The sequence below is a fragment of the Morus notabilis genome, unplaced genomic scaffold, assembly GCF_000414095.1.
Source record: "Morus notabilis unplaced genomic scaffold, ASM41409v2 Scaffold804, whole genome shotgun sequence".
NCBI lineage: Eukaryota > Viridiplantae > Streptophyta > Magnoliopsida > Rosales > Moraceae > Morus > Morus notabilis.
In genome coordinates, this window is record NW_010361209.1 from 471690 (window position 1) to 487239 (window position 15550).

General features: G+C 32.8%; 1 protein-coding gene across 1 annotated transcript; it reads left to right on the forward strand.

The window, feature by feature from the left end:
* Positions 1 to 6656: 6656 nt before the first annotated feature.
* LOC21402472 (vacuolar-processing enzyme) lies at positions 6657 to 10564 on the forward strand. Its single transcript, XM_010098792.2, has 9 exons — positions 6657 to 6976; positions 7979 to 8143; positions 8240 to 8396; positions 8617 to 8681; positions 8782 to 8981; positions 9106 to 9154; positions 9404 to 9613; positions 9771 to 9977; positions 10120 to 10564. The coding sequence occupies exons 1-9, from the start codon at positions 6758 to 6760 to the stop codon at positions 10300 to 10302; spliced, it is 1455 nt and encodes a 484-aa protein (XP_010097094.1). The 5' UTR covers positions 6657 to 6757; the 3' UTR covers positions 10303 to 10564.
* Positions 10565 to 15550: the final 4986 nt, after the last annotated feature.

Below are 15550 nucleotides of genomic sequence, written 5' to 3' on the forward strand. Positions count from 1 at the left end.
AAATTTCATTCAATTCCAACAATAACTGTTCAAACTCGAACCCTAACTCAAAATTATTCAAATCTAACCAAAATCAAACTTTCTCAAGCTTAAAATCCGAATCAAAGAGTGGGTTTCAAAGGGTTTTACCTCAAATCAGTTGCTCGAGCTTTGTCTCCCTCAATTTTTCTGTTTTTCATTTTTTTTTTTTTGAGATTCGGCCAAACTGCCGAGAGAGAGAGAGAGGGAGAGAGAAACCCAGAAAGAGAAAGCAAGGGAGAGAGAGGACGCCGGCGGGAGGAAGCCCGGAGAGAGAGGTGGCCGGCGGTGGAAGAAAATGGAGAAGGAAAGAGATAGAGAGGGGCTGCGTGGGAGAACCAGAGAAGGAAGAAAAAGAAAAAAAAGGAAAGAAAGAGAGAGAGGGGGGGCTGGGCGCACGGGAAGGGAATGGGGGGAAAAGAAAAGAAAAAAAAAAGGAAAAGAAAAAGAAAAGAAAAGGAAAAAGAAAAAGAAAAATGGAAAAATGGAAAATGTATTAAATTTAAGTGTGTTTTCTAAAAATCTTTGGGGTGTAATTATAAATATTGAAAATGACTTAAAGTCCCTTAATTAATTATGAAAATTAAATTAGACACACTAATAATTCACAATTTAACATAATTAAACATGTTTAATTCTAAAAGACGTTACAAACTAATTCAAAGTGGACAGATAGACGGAATTTTTAAAAAATTAAGAGACAAAAAGGACCGGACACTGTTTAAATAACAGTAACTTTCACTACACCTATTTCGTATTATAGTAAAATATGTACGCTGCATTTTGACTAGAGTCATTCAAGTGTTGCGTTTTGTTCTTCCAATCGGTATTGTGAATGGAAATACTATTGAGTATTCGGAATTTAACAACTTCAAAAGCTGTCCATACCCATAATACCAATGTTATATTTGTCATTAATAATATAAAAATTATGTTCTTCATGTGTTATTCTATTTTGTACCTAATACATAATGCTACCGTATATTGAATGGGGCACCTACTCCAATTTAGAGACGGAGCCATAAATTTTTTAGGAGGTTTAAGTTAAACTTGAATTTTAAACTAAATTAATTGTATAGTAATATATAATTGCAAAGAAACTTTGAGTATATATAAAAAATTTTAAATATTTTGCATGACATATAAGATTAGAAATTTGACGGGGGGTTAAGTACAAATTTTTATATCACAGACGACGGTATAATTTAAACTGCCCCATTCAATTTTTTAGAAATTCACATTTTTTACCCTTATTTAATTTTTAAAAATTTTTAATTTATACCCCCACCTTAAAATACAATTATAAGTGGGCACTTAATTTTGAACACATATAACTATGCTCTTTCTAATGTAAAATTTATATCCATTTTTATGTTGTTTTTACTGGATAAATTTAACATTGCACTATTAATATGCACGATTAATATATAAATACACCTTTTCTTTTGGTGGTTTTGGGATGGCAGAGTGAATGCGTAAATACACTTTTTTAGGTATTTTTTTATTTTTTATTTGCAAGAATGTCATCGAATTTCATGCGTTTGATAAATCAATTGCTGAACTAAAAATCTTACTTTAAATTTCATTACATAATAGGTTAAATTGAGAACAGTTAAATTTTACAATTTTTTTATGTGACTCGCACGTGACTTTTTATAAATAGCGGCCTATGTCTTTTTAGGGCATTATCGTACCTTGCTTGAATTGGACCTAAAGAACAACACTTTGCTGTTTCGCTCGCTTATAGATTAGTGCTGGTTATCCTTGGATTTTTTTGTTGGAAGGAGGGTGAGTTTTGTTTTTATGCGTAGTACAATTCAAGCAAAAAAGACATATGCCGCTATTAATAAAAGGTTATATGTGAGTCACATGTAATAAAACCGTAATAAAAAATTATCTCTATTTTTAATTGGTTCCACCATGGAGTAGATTTAAAGTTTGGAAGTCTGAGTCTTTTAATTTAGGGCTTATTTAGTTCATGCGTTTAAAACAGTAATTTTTAATTCTAATATTTAAAATTTAATTTTTCTTTTTAAAAGAAAACACTGTAATAGAATCAAAATTATAAATTTAAACGCATGAAACAAACGAGCCCTTAAAGATTACCTCGTTCGCTTCGCGGATTCGAGTTTTCAATTTGAACTGAGATGTGACATTTTCTAAGAGTTTTTAACTATAGAAATCTAAAACTGAAAACTCAAATCGGTGAAATGAATGAGGCCAATTTATCAAACGCGAGAAATTCAACATAGTCCATACAAATAGGGCCTCGTTCGCTTCGCGAATTCGAGTTTTCAATTCGAGCTGAGATGTGACATTTTGTAAGAGCTTTTAATTGTAGCAGAAAAAGTTAGATGTGATATTTTTTGAGAGCTTTTAATTGTAAAATTCTAAAATTAAAAACTCGAATCGGTGAAATAAAAGAAATCTAAAACTTTCAAGGAAGGGCAAATCAACTGTTGTAAACTAGTTTTAGAGGAGAGTTAGAATGGCTTCCAAGTATGAAACTGGGTGGGAGACAATTTACGTCTCATTCATTTCATCAATTTTAATTTTAGATTTTTACAATTAAAAATTCTTTAAAATGTTACATTTAATTTTTTTTATTATAATTAAAAATTCTTAAAAAATATCACATATTTATTTAAATTGAAAATTCAAACGCCAATGCGAGACATTAAAGGACTGTTTAATTTGTTAATTCGAGTTTTTAATTCGAGTTGAGATATAATTTTAAGTGATAGTTTTTTACTATAATAAAAAAATTAAATATAACTATTTTTGAAAACTTTTTACTACAATAAATTTTAAATTTTAAATTTAAATTGATAAAATGAATGAGTCTAAACCTTTTCAATTTTCATCGTTGCTTTCGCGGAAGGAGTGGAGGAGTGTTTTCGGTTGTTTTTCGCACGGTTTTGTCGTTTCCTGCACGAGACAATTTTTTTTTTTTTCCCTTATCGTTTGTCCCTAACATACCGGACGATTAGCACTCCTAGCCAATCAAGCCTCATTGCTTGAGCGACCCAACTTTGGTGGCCGCAAATGAATATTGTAATCACAGGAAAAAAAAAAAGAAAAAAGAAAAAAGAAAAAAAAAAAAAGAGAAGATACCGCTGCTGCCTTTGCGTAGCTTGGAGCATCTTTCAACGGGCCCACGTGCATAAGTTTTTGGTCCCCACACCAATTGCTTATTGACACCAATTGCTTATTGACACTGCTTTGCTTGATTGTAAAAGAGAACTTTTTTTGTGTGTGTGTAATTTTCCTCCTTTTTCTTTAGTTGTGAAAAGATTGGTATTTTGCCGATTTAGCGTAATTAAATTCTCATTTATTTCACTAATTTAGTTTATTTTAATTAAGTTTAAACAGTAAATATAATACACATTTAAATATCAATTTAAATTATAATTTAAATTACAATTTAAATCATATAATTTAAATTTTTTATTCAAATCAATAAAATTTAAACTAACAAACCAAACGAGATTATAAATCTATTTTACCAAAAAATATGTATATTGGTATTTTCTATATTTGCGATGGGAATTGGAAAGTACATTCTACAGAAGACAAGGTGAAAGCCTTTTTATATAACCCCTCGTTTTTGGTCTGAAGCAAGGAAATATGATATGTTATTTTTATTTGTAATTCAATATATAATGCTATTTAAAATATTAAATTACTTTTTTTATAATTATTAAATTTTAAAAGTTGTAAAAATAAATATTTATTTTTAAAATAATTAAATAACGTAAAAGTTGTAATAATTACATGAAAGAGTAAACTTTCCAATCAATAACAATCAAATATCAAATTTACATAGATTATTATTGGTAGAAAATTTGTCACAAAGTATAATATAGAACAAATTTATCATAAGATAGCATTATATTAAAGCGTATTTTTTACACTTAAATACTAAATTTATAATTAACACATTAATTTAATATTTTATTAGAGATACTCTAATACAACAATTAAGATTTATTTTCCATGAGTTGAAGGATTTCTGGGAGCTTACTCACTGTACCAAGTACCGAAAACTATTTCCATTGGCCAAAAAAAAAGTAAAAAAAAAAAAGCAATTTTTTTTTAATCTACATCTTAACATCGAGTCCTTGTCATGTTTAATGCCGACCCTAAAATGCACTATGTATTAAAATAGATCTTACTCGCAATATCATGTAACATAATAATGAGAAAATTACTGAATTTATTTTTAGAAGTGTATGCGTCTAATTTTTTTCTCTAATTTTAATTAATATTTTTTTAACTAATATAGTATTTGGTTAAAATGATACTAATAAGAGTAAGAGGTAAAAATCAAAACACATAAAATTTAAAAATGTACTTTTCTCCTATCAAAAAATAAAAGTGTATTTGTCTCATTTTTCTTAATATAATTGTAAATTAAACATTTGGTTTGGTGAAATGAAGTGAGAATAGGAATAAGAATAAAAATAAAAATAGGAATATAATGGAATGATAACAAAAATATCAGACGTTTGGTTCATGAATTTAGAATCATGATTCAGAATCATTCTCGATTTACGTGTATTTTTTGTGAGAGAAAATACTATAACGAGTTACGAACTATGATTCGAATCATGACACGAATCCACTAACCAAACGCACAACAAATGGTTCATTCAAATTCTATCGTTTGATTGAACATTAGAATTAAAATTAGAATCACAATTATTATGTTTGGTTAGTCATCAAAATAGAATGGAATAGTTTACTAAAGTATCCCTACATCTTGTTCATTAATAATGTTTAAAACTAAATTATAATATTTTTTAATTTCTGTTTTTCTCTCTCCAGGTTTAAGGAGAATATTTCATTTGATATATAATCAATATTCAAATAATTTTAATTTTGATATATGACTAATTACTCACATAATAAAACTATTAGTTTCATGGGACACGAACCTAACACAAGCAATTTAGCCCAAAAAAAAAAAAACCAACGAAATAAAGCAAAGAATATTAATTTAAAAACGCGTGTTAGAACAAAAAACCAACCTAAGACAAACAATTCAGCAATATATATATATATATATAATATTTATATATATGAGAACAACAAGGAAACAAAGCATAAATATTATATAACATAAGGGTGGTGAAAATGGTATTTAAAGTAAATTTTATAACATTAGGAAGGATAATTTAGGGAGGAAGAATTTTAATTAATGCAAATTTTACGATGGAATGATCATTCAAGCGATTCAGTTTAGGAGTTATTATTCAACCATTCCATAAGAATAGTCATTTATAAAAGTCTTTTTATCCAATCAAAGTATCAAACATAAGAATGATGGCATTTAAGGAATTGTCATTCCATTCCAATGGTCAAACCAAACGTACCAAAAAAATCCAGTCTAACTTACTTCGATGTCGACTCATCACATCCTGGAGTTGAAGAAGGTCCCAATGGTTCAGTTGTTCACCGATTCAACTGGTACGTGAGTTGGGTACGTCATAAGACAGTTCGATTCTTATCTATCGTTGGTGTTAAAGGGAGAACTGCGAGAAGCCAACCCTAGTACGAGAGGACTGGGTTGGGCCTATCTATAGTGTACCGATTATTATTAGGACTGACAATATGGGTCACGATAACACGATTCGAAAACGACATAAATTTTACTGGTTAGGGTTGAGAAAAAAGAGGTTCAAGTCAGAATTTAGTAGACTTGAAATTGACATGAAAAATATGGGTCAATTTCGGGTTGGACCCGCCTAAACACGACACGAAACTCGTAAAAAATTAAAAAATACATATATTTTTTTATTACATATTTTTCATTTTATTATAAACTTATGATATTATGATAGTTATACTCAAAATCTTATACTATTATTTGCTTAATTTAAATGGATGTTATTGTATTTTAGTGTTTTATGAATTTTAAGTTATTTCTAATATGTAAAAAACTAAATAAAAGTATACAATTTTCGTGTTAATTTCATATTCAAGAGTCAATTTCAAATTCACGAGTCAATTTCGTGTCACTAATTATTTTCGTGTCGTGTCAACCCATAAAGTGATCGTACCGTATTGTGATTTTTAAAAAATTTTGTGTCACAAATTGTGTTTAAATTAATTATAAATTTAAAAAAAATGATCAAAATATGACACAAATATAACACGTAACATAAATTATCACCCATAATTATTATGCCAATAGCAGCGCTGGGCAGCTTAAGTTGGTATGGAGAATAACGTCCTGCATTCAACTCTTCCCCTCTCAGCAAAAAAAAATAAAAAATAAAAATAAAAATCTTCCAGTTCCAAATATAAAAAAAGGTATAAATTACTAATAGTGATGTATGAAAAATAAATTTTCATTTAAATCTAAAGATAAGGTACTGTACAGTAATAAAAGGAAAAAATAATAATAAGGTAGTCCACAGTCCACACGCGCGAATTACGATAAGGTAACGTGCAACTCGAGTTTCGAAGTGGAAGCACCTAGACACATGTACGTGCCATATTAAAGCGATTTTGTCCATTAAAAAAGTCCGCCTACTAGGCCCCACCTAAATCCTTTTTTTTTTTCTGAGAAAATAAAATCAATGTGACCAAAATCGATAATTAAAAACTTTTTGCTTGATCACAATTCACCATAAATATCCTCTTCAATACCTCGTCGGCTCGTCATATTTGCTTTTCAATCCTCACCATCTTCCTCCGGTGCAAAAAAAAACTTCGCGATCAACCGGAAACCGCCATGATTCGGTTCGCCACAGGCGTCCTCCTCTTATCCTTCCTGGCTATTTCTGTGGTCGCATCCTGTAGCCGGGACCTCATCGGAGACGTTCTCCGGTTACCTTCGGAAGCTTCCAGATTCTTCCGAAGTGGTGGTGTTTCCGAGGACAACGACGCCGTAGGAACCAGATGGGCGGTTCTGATCGCCGGCTCCAATGGATACTGGAATTACAGGCATCAGGTTTTTACCATCCCCCAAATTATTTCCTTTTTTTGGTGTTATTTAATATCTATATCATTCCGCGGTATTCATATTTTCGTATTAAGAGAAATAAGCGATTCCGTTGTTTGATTTCTATATCATTCTGTGGTAGATCAAGTTTTCGTATTAAGGAAAATAAACGATTCCTTTTCCTTTAATCTGATCTTGAGTTGTTATCTTAAAATTTTTATTCCTTTTTAAATTTTTGATATTATTTTCTCGCTTTATTTTATTTTTTTACTTATTGATTTCAAACTTTAGCTTTTCAGAAGCTAGAGATTGCTTCGAAAGTAAGCATGAATGGAAAGTTATGCTTTATTAAGCTTCTTACTCTGAACTCTAATACTGGCGATGTATATTCTTTACGCTCTAGTTTTCTTTTTAACACAGTTATTTTTATTCTAAATCCATGTTCTTCTGCTTTAAGCTTTTACTTGGTGCCAGTGAAATTTTCTACAAACAGTTTTAGTTAAATCTAAAACCTGTACGGAACGCTTTAATATGATAACTGGAATTAGATATTTCATTTCTGCTATAAACATCTATTTTATTTTCAGATTTCTGTGTTCTTCCGGTATTTTATCAGTAATCAAATCTGTATCTAACTTTCTTTGTGTTATATAAAGTAAATGGTCATCAATGGAAGAAAAGTATTGTCGGCACTTGTTCGGAATCTCAACTAGGGAGTTAGTTTTACTATTTTTTTAATGAATTAATCAACAAGTTATGATGCAAGATCCAATAATTTATCCTTTCCATCAATAACTATAGAAGACTTTTGGATTGGTATTCTTGTTTGTTACGTCTCTCTTTTGTCTGCTTTTGTGAAAATGACTGCAAGTAGGTGTTGAATCAGTAATGGGCCTGGTGGATTAAACTTTTAAGAGTCGCTTTCGCGTGATGTATTTCATTCTTCTAGATTTCGTAATTGAAATTTGTAAGCATCATTAATGAATCTATTTTCTTTTTTTATTATTACAGGCTGATGTTTGTCATGCCTACCAACTCTTGAGGAAGGGTGGGCTGAAGGATGAAAACATTATTGTCTTCATGTATGACGACGTCGCTTACGACGAAGAGAATCCTAGGCCTGGAATTATAATTAACAGCCCACACGGGGAGGATGTTTACAATGGAGTTCCAAAGGTATGCTTGTTTGCCCTCTGGTATTAGCATATGCCGGAAATTCTTAACTGTTTAGTGTTGTTGTTCCACTCAAATGGTGGATCGTTCTGTTGACAGGATTATACTGGTGATGATGTTACTGTGGACAATTTTTTTGCGGTTGTCCTTGGAAATAAGACTGCCGTTAAAGGGGGTAGTGGGAAAGTTGTGGATAGTGGTCCCAATGATCATATCTTCATTTTCTATAGTGACCATGGTGGTCCTGGAGTTCTTGGTTAGTAGTTCTGCAGACGCAACTTTCTTATGAATACTGCCTGCTTACTGTTAGTTCACAAATACAATATTGGTTTAATGGCACGGTCCTAATGATAAGAACAAATCATAACGATAGTACTTTTACTACTAGGAAGTGGGAATATGTGGTGTCTGGATATTTGGTTCTCAATTATCATAATGCAGATCCTCTTATCTCCATCTCATTCTTTTGCCTGCAGGAATTGCTGATGATCTGCTAGAAGTCTTGAAGAAGAAACATGCTGCAGGGACCTATAAAAGCCTGGTAGGTTACTAAATGAAGCTCTTATTTAATGAATACAATTTGCGTCAGTTCGGGTATACTGTGATGTTCGGTTGTTGAACTGATTTATTATATGTTGTAGGTATTTTATCTTGAAGCTTGTGAATCTGGAAGTATCTTTGAGGGTCTTCTTCCTGAAGGTTTGAACATCTATGCAACCACAGCCTCGAATGCAGAAGAAAGCAGTTGGGGAACGTATTGCCCTGGAGAGTATCCCAGTCCTCCCCCAGAATATGAAACCTGTTTGGGAGACTTGTATAGTGTTTCATGGATGGAGGACAGGTATTTATTACACAATTATACTTTTGGGGGCCTAGCCTATAACAGAGAAGGCAATGAAAGAAGCTAAATTGCATGTTTGGCTGCAAGATTTTCAGTGAATTTAACCATGTAATTTTATGGACAGTGACGTGCACAATTTGCGGACAGAATCTTTGCACCAGCAGTATCAATTGGTAAGAGCTCCTTCCCAACATTGTCATTAGGATAAATAAGTATGACAAAAGAAAGAAAGAATGAAAAGAGGAAGAAACTGTGCTCACTAGATTCATAGTTTAGATCGTGGATTAGACAAGCCCTCTATTTCAATATTATTGGTGACTGGCATAGATTCATATGGGAATTGTGAACTGGTCGAATAATCCCTGTATTTCAATCCCGTTGACAAATGAAAGCTTTATGATTCATTTTGCTGGCGTTACCAGGTTAAGACGAGGACAGCCAATGAGAATTCTATTTATGGCTCTCATGTCATGCAATATGGTGATGTACAGCTTAGCAAGAACAATCTCTTCCTGTATCTTGGTACAAACCCTGCAAATGATAACTTTACTTTTGTGGATGAGAACTCTTTGAGGCCGCGTACTAAAGCAGTTAACCAGCGGGATGCTGATCTTGTCCATTTCTGGGTTAAGGTTATTCCTTCTTTCTCTATTGAATTATGTTATAATTCTCTTTGAATGTCATAAAGCCTGAGTATTTCTATCCGATTGCCTGCAACCAGCCCCTTTCTGCTCTCTGACTATCCCTTTTTTCTTTTTCTTTTTCTTGTTTTGATTCTACCTTCTGCAGTTCCGAAAGGCTCCTGAAGGCTCACCTAGGAAGATCAAAGCACAGAAAGAGTTTGTTGAAGCAATGTCACACAGAATGCATATAGATGACAGCGTGAAACTCATTGGGAAACTCTTGGTTGGAATTGAGAAAGCTCCGGAGCTGCTCAATGCTGTTCGCCCTGCTGGTCTTCCACTCGTTGATGACTGGGACTGCCTAAAGACTCTGGTACTGTTCCCAAAGTCCAGCCTCTCTTCTAGCGCCCTTAAAAACAGTTCTATATGAAATATACAAATATTGCAGGTGCTACAACACCTCTTGTAGTCGGGTCTCTGATACAAAAATACTGCAACAATGTGTTTTTATGCAGGTGAGGACTTTTGAGACGCATTGTGGATCCCTGTCCCAATATGGTATGAAGCACATGAGATCCTTCGCAAACATCTGCAACGCTGGAATTAGGAACGAGAAGATGGCTGAGGCATCGGCACAAGCTTGCGTCAACGTTCCGAGGAGTCGTTGGAGCTCTCTGCAGAAGGGATTCAGCGCCTGAGTCCATCGTAATTGAGTATCTGAAAATGACCAAAATTCATGAAGTTATGGTCATTTATTGGCAAATTTATAGGACTTCCGTACTCCTTATTGCTCCATTGTACATACCTTAAAACTCAAGTAATCTACTCAAAACTGCTTTGGACTGCTCTGTAATGGTGTTGTATCTTTGAAGGATTGTAATTGATATTTGAAAGTGTGCTACGAATGCAACTATATGGGGTTAGAACAGCAGAATAAAAGTAATTCCTCTTGGATCTTAACTTTAAAGTTTAAACCAATGTTCATAATTTTTCTTTTTTTGCCTTTTCGGAATAGGTTAATTGAATAATTAGATCCCTTTAAACAAAAATTTTGAATAATTAGATCTTAGTAAATATTTTTTGGATTCTTTTGGATCATAACAAAATTAAGATAATATGATAAAAAAATGCTTAAACTCAGAATTAAATGTATTTTAAAAATGCCTATAATCTCAGTGAAACCTTACAATCTAGTATTGGAACTTTGAGCCGGCCCGAGGTCCGAATTTTTTGGGTTCGGCGGGCAAACTCAACTGCCGGCCTGTCCAACAATAAATTTTTAAGCTCGGGCCCCCCAAAAATGGATACCACGCCGGAGCCTACCGTCGTGTTGTCGTCGTCCGCCGGAATTTTTTTAAATTTTGCCGGCTAGGCCTGATTTGTCCGAACTACCTGAAACCCAACCAATGGAAAAGGTTAACCGTTGGAGCCCGACCCGACTCGAAAAGCCCGGTTCTAACGGCTAGTTTTTTTTACCGTTGCCCGAATTTCTGTCCGAACCCGACCCGCCGAAAACAAAAAGTAGCCGTTGGATCCGAATTTGGGGGAAAAAATCAAATTTTTAACCCAATAATTTCTCATAAATATCCCTCATCCCACACACATTTTTCTCACTCAAACTCTCTCAATCCCTCTCAATCTCTCTCAATTTCTCTCAATCTCTCTCATAATTTTTCTAAAAGTTATCACATTATCCTAAAGCTCTCTTTCAAATCACTCTTATTTTTTTTATAATGGATTCTTTTGGTTATAGTGGTATTCCCGTTGATGCCCAACACAACGTGGAAGAAGAGCAATTTCTCACTAATGAATTTATTACGCAGGAATCTAATAATCCGAGCCCTGGTGGGCGAACTGAAGGTCGTGGTCGCAATGGTGATGGGCGTGGAGAAGCGGCGAGTGCAAGTGCGACTGCGTCTGCAAGTGTTGCAACCTCTAGGAGGAAATGCACGCGCACCTCGACAGTTTGGGATCACTTCGACACAATTGAGGAGATCGACAATGAAGGTAACACTAAACATATAGCTTAGTGTAAACATTGTTTATCTAAATTACAAGGTGACACTATTCATGGCACCACACACTTGAGAAGACACTCTGAAAAGTGTCTTCAAAAGCTTAGCCAGTTCGGCGGACCCGAACTCTGCCAAACACAATTATCTTTTGATCGCGCAACCAGTGGTCTAACCACTTGGAAATACGATCCACAAGTAACTCGTATGAAAGTTGCGCAAATGATAGCTGCTTTAGATCAACTACTTAGTTTTGTAGAGCTTCCTAATTGGCAACGATATATTAAGGTTGTACATAATCCTAATGCACAGTTGAAGTAGTGGCCACCTTCTTTCTCTGATCTCATTGTAAAATAGAAGTTTATCAAGCCCGATGTAGGAGCACAAACAAATGAAGAAGTGTTCTCACGATGTGCACATATGTATGAGACTTTGTCTACAATTTCTCACATTGAGCTTTCAACAATGCATCCCCTATAAGGATGCTATAACAAACTATATGTGTGCAAAATTAAGAGTAGGACATATAGAGGCATACGATTGGCAAATTACCAAAGTTTTGTATCAATTTTTAGGTAGATTTCATGAAGTTGCTCTAAAACTTAGTAGAACATATTACCCAACATCACCTTTAGCTTTTGGTGAACTTTTAAGAATTAATATTTTGTTTGGCGAATATTAGGGAGGACACAATCTTAAGAGTTTCTATCCATTCTATGGAAAAGAAATCTAAAAAATATTGGTCTAAGTTACCTTTATTGGGTGGTTTAGGTACTATTTTTTATCATATATTAAAATTAGACGGTTTAGAAAGTGGTTTAGAAAATTTAAGTGAATTTTTAGGCATCAATTATTCGGACCAATTTCTAATAATAAAGGCAAAAATATATTCGATATATAGTAAATATGATAATAGGTTTAGACGCACAAACTCTAGAGTACATAAACCGCAACAATAAGATGAAAACCCGCATTCATTCTTGAATGTTTTCGGGTTGAAGAAGAAGAAGAAGAAGACAACTCAAACAGAAGCTAGGAGTGGATCTTCATCAACAGGTGGCAGCTTCAACGAGCTTATGACGCACCTCAGTGAAAGCTTAGTAGTCAATGGTACTAGAGAATCGTTTGACTTAGTTCAATGGTAGAGGGCACGGGCATTAACTTGGCCAACCTAACTCGATTGGCAATGGATATATTTTCGATCCGAGTCTCCACTATTTCATCCGAATAAGCCTTCAATACGACAGGACAAATACTTGAGGAACGCCGGAATGCATTGCAAAAGGACATTATTGAAGTCTTAGTCTGCATTAAGGATTGAGATCGTGCCGATCAACATCTACAGGATACAATTTCACCGACAAATCAAGAATGGATCGATGAATTTAATCGATTAACATTTAATTTTGAAGACGATCCTTCAGCTTCAAATTAAATTGTAAATTTATAATTTGTAAATATGCATTTACTTTTGACATTGTAATTGTATAAGTTTGTAAGTTTGTAAAATTTGTTAATCGTTACAAAATGATTGCACTCTTTTTTTCTTACCAAGTTTTTATCCCAATTAGGTTTTTCTTGGTAAGATTTTTAACGAGGCAATCATGAATTACGAATTTAAAAATTAATATGCAAAATTAATTTATTAAATTGTGTTAATAATGTCTGTTGCATGTTGATTTTAGTTTTTATATAATTTTAACACAAAATAAATTAATAATTATAAAAATTTTAAAAAAAATTAAGGCATTTCGAGCGGGCTCGGGCCCAGCTGGGCTTGGGTAGCCAAATACGAGCCCGCGGCCCGTTCACGGGCCTTCTCGGGCTCGGGCGGGCGGCCCAAAATTTTCGGGCGGGTCGGGTCGGGCTTCGGGCAAAAACTCAGTATTTTCGGACGGTCGCGGGCGGCCCGTCTAAAATTCCAGCACGATTACAATCGTTGATTTTCGTTACTATTTTCCCAACTTATTTGATGCGTGATTCACACCGTGTTTGAAGGCTGCGTGTCTTTCGTTGTAGGCTCTATTTTGTTTTTGTTTTATTTCTGGACATAGTTGCTTTCGTTGTTTGGAGTTGTTTTTATTTTTGTCTTTGTTTCACGTTTTTTGAGAAATGAAAATAGAAGAGAATCGTCGTTTGACACAATTAAAGATAAAAATAAAAATGAAAACGATTTTTTGGTTTAGTGTAAAATGAGAGAAATGAAAAATGATTTTTAATTTTTTTTATTTTTTATTTCTATTTTTTCCTCTCTCAAATAGAGAGAGATATATTAATAGATTTTTTATACTAAAAATAATCTCTTGACAAATCTACTAAACACATTTTTAAAAATAATTTCTCTCTAAAAGTAAATACATTTTTATTTTTATTTTTTCTAAAAAATAAAATTATTTTTGAAATGATCACATTCCGATTGCGTTCTTCTTTTGTCGTTTAATGATGGAAAGAGCGGGATGGTGGTTTTTGTTGTTCCCGAGAAGCGAAGATCATTCGCCACATTCACAGGGACAACAATATCTTATTGCAATCAGGCCCTGATTGGGAAACGTGATGGTATGGTGTTCATGCGCGAGTTGATCTTTTTAAGGTCGGAGTAAAAAAAAGTTTAAAAAAAGATAAATTTTTAATTATTTTGAGTAAAATATGAAATAATTAGCGGGCCATTGACATTTTTTTTATCAGAGAAATTATAAAAAATAAGCCTATATTTATTGTTATTAGATTATATTGATTTTATTAAAGCCTCATTCGTTTCGCTGATTCGAGTTTAAAATTTAAATTTTGTTACAGTAAAGAGCTCTCATAAACAATCACATCTAACTTTTTTGCTACAGTAAAAAGCTCTCACATACAATCACATCTCAACTCGAATTCTAAACTCGAATCAGCGAAACGAACGAAGTCTAAGTATTTTTTAGTTCTCCTTGTAAATCTTTTTTTAGAGGAGTTCTCTTTGTAAATCTATGATTTACCTTACGTAAATTCTTTGCGACTTTAGCCTTAAACCTTAAGAACCATATTTTAAACCCAATAGAAAAAAGTTTATGTCATTGCCACATTCTCTCGAGTTTTTAGGGGATTTTCATAATAAGATATGGCATTTCAATTATTTGTAGATACTATCACTTTTACTATACGTTCAAGTTTTTGACGGTCTAATGTGTGATTGTAGTAATCAGTGTTGTAAATTTTTTAAGTCAACACACATAGATCATGCCATTAAAATTTTAATTCAACGACTGAAACAACAATTTCTATCAGTAGTTAAAAAGAACATTTCCTAATGTAGAATTTATTTAGAATTTAAATTAGTCACACTTAATTCATCATGTTAGAAATACTGATAAAAGTAAAAATAGACAAGAAAATCATGTCACTCCACTAAACTTTAATTTCTTTTTTGCCTACTTTAATGGAAATTTAAGTATTTAACGGATAAGCTAAGTGGGATTAATTCAAAATTAAGAGCATAAGTGCGAATAATCTTTTATTTTTTATAAATAAATAAACATATTTCATAGCTATTTTTTCTTGTACTCAATCAGACTAAATTTATTTCTCAAAAACTGTTTCTCAGTAAAATCTCTTAAAATATTGTAAACATTAAAAAGAATGTATAGAAAATGTACACTTATTCAATAATTTGTGTATCCATAGGAAAAGGAAGAAGGAAAGGGGCATTTCTTTATTTTTCAACCAATTACTTGACAAATTTACTTTGTCACGAAAAACGCGTTTCTTTGAACAATTAACGTTCGTTTCAAAATACTGAAAATTGAGTGCAGAAAGTACATTTTCTGATCGATGGGTTTAGATTTTGTTTTGTGCAGTTAGTTATATTTCATTTTCTTCTTATTATAGGTTCTTCCACAAATTTCTAGCAAAAAGTTCTTCCACAAATTAATGGGTGGGTGAAATTATATTCATGAAA

Coding starts and splice junctions, on each gene's coding strand:
- LOC21402472 (XM_010098792.2), top strand. CDS start 6,758: ATGATTCGGTTCGCCACAGGCGTCCTCCTCTTATCCTTCCTGGCTATT. Junction 6,977..7,978: donor ACTGGAATTACAGGCATCAG/GTTTTTACCATC, acceptor TTATTATTACAG/GCTGATGTTTGTCATGCCTA. Junction 8,144..8,239: donor TTTACAATGGAGTTCCAAAG/GTATGCTTGTTT, acceptor TTCTGTTGACAG/GATTATACTGGTGATGATGT.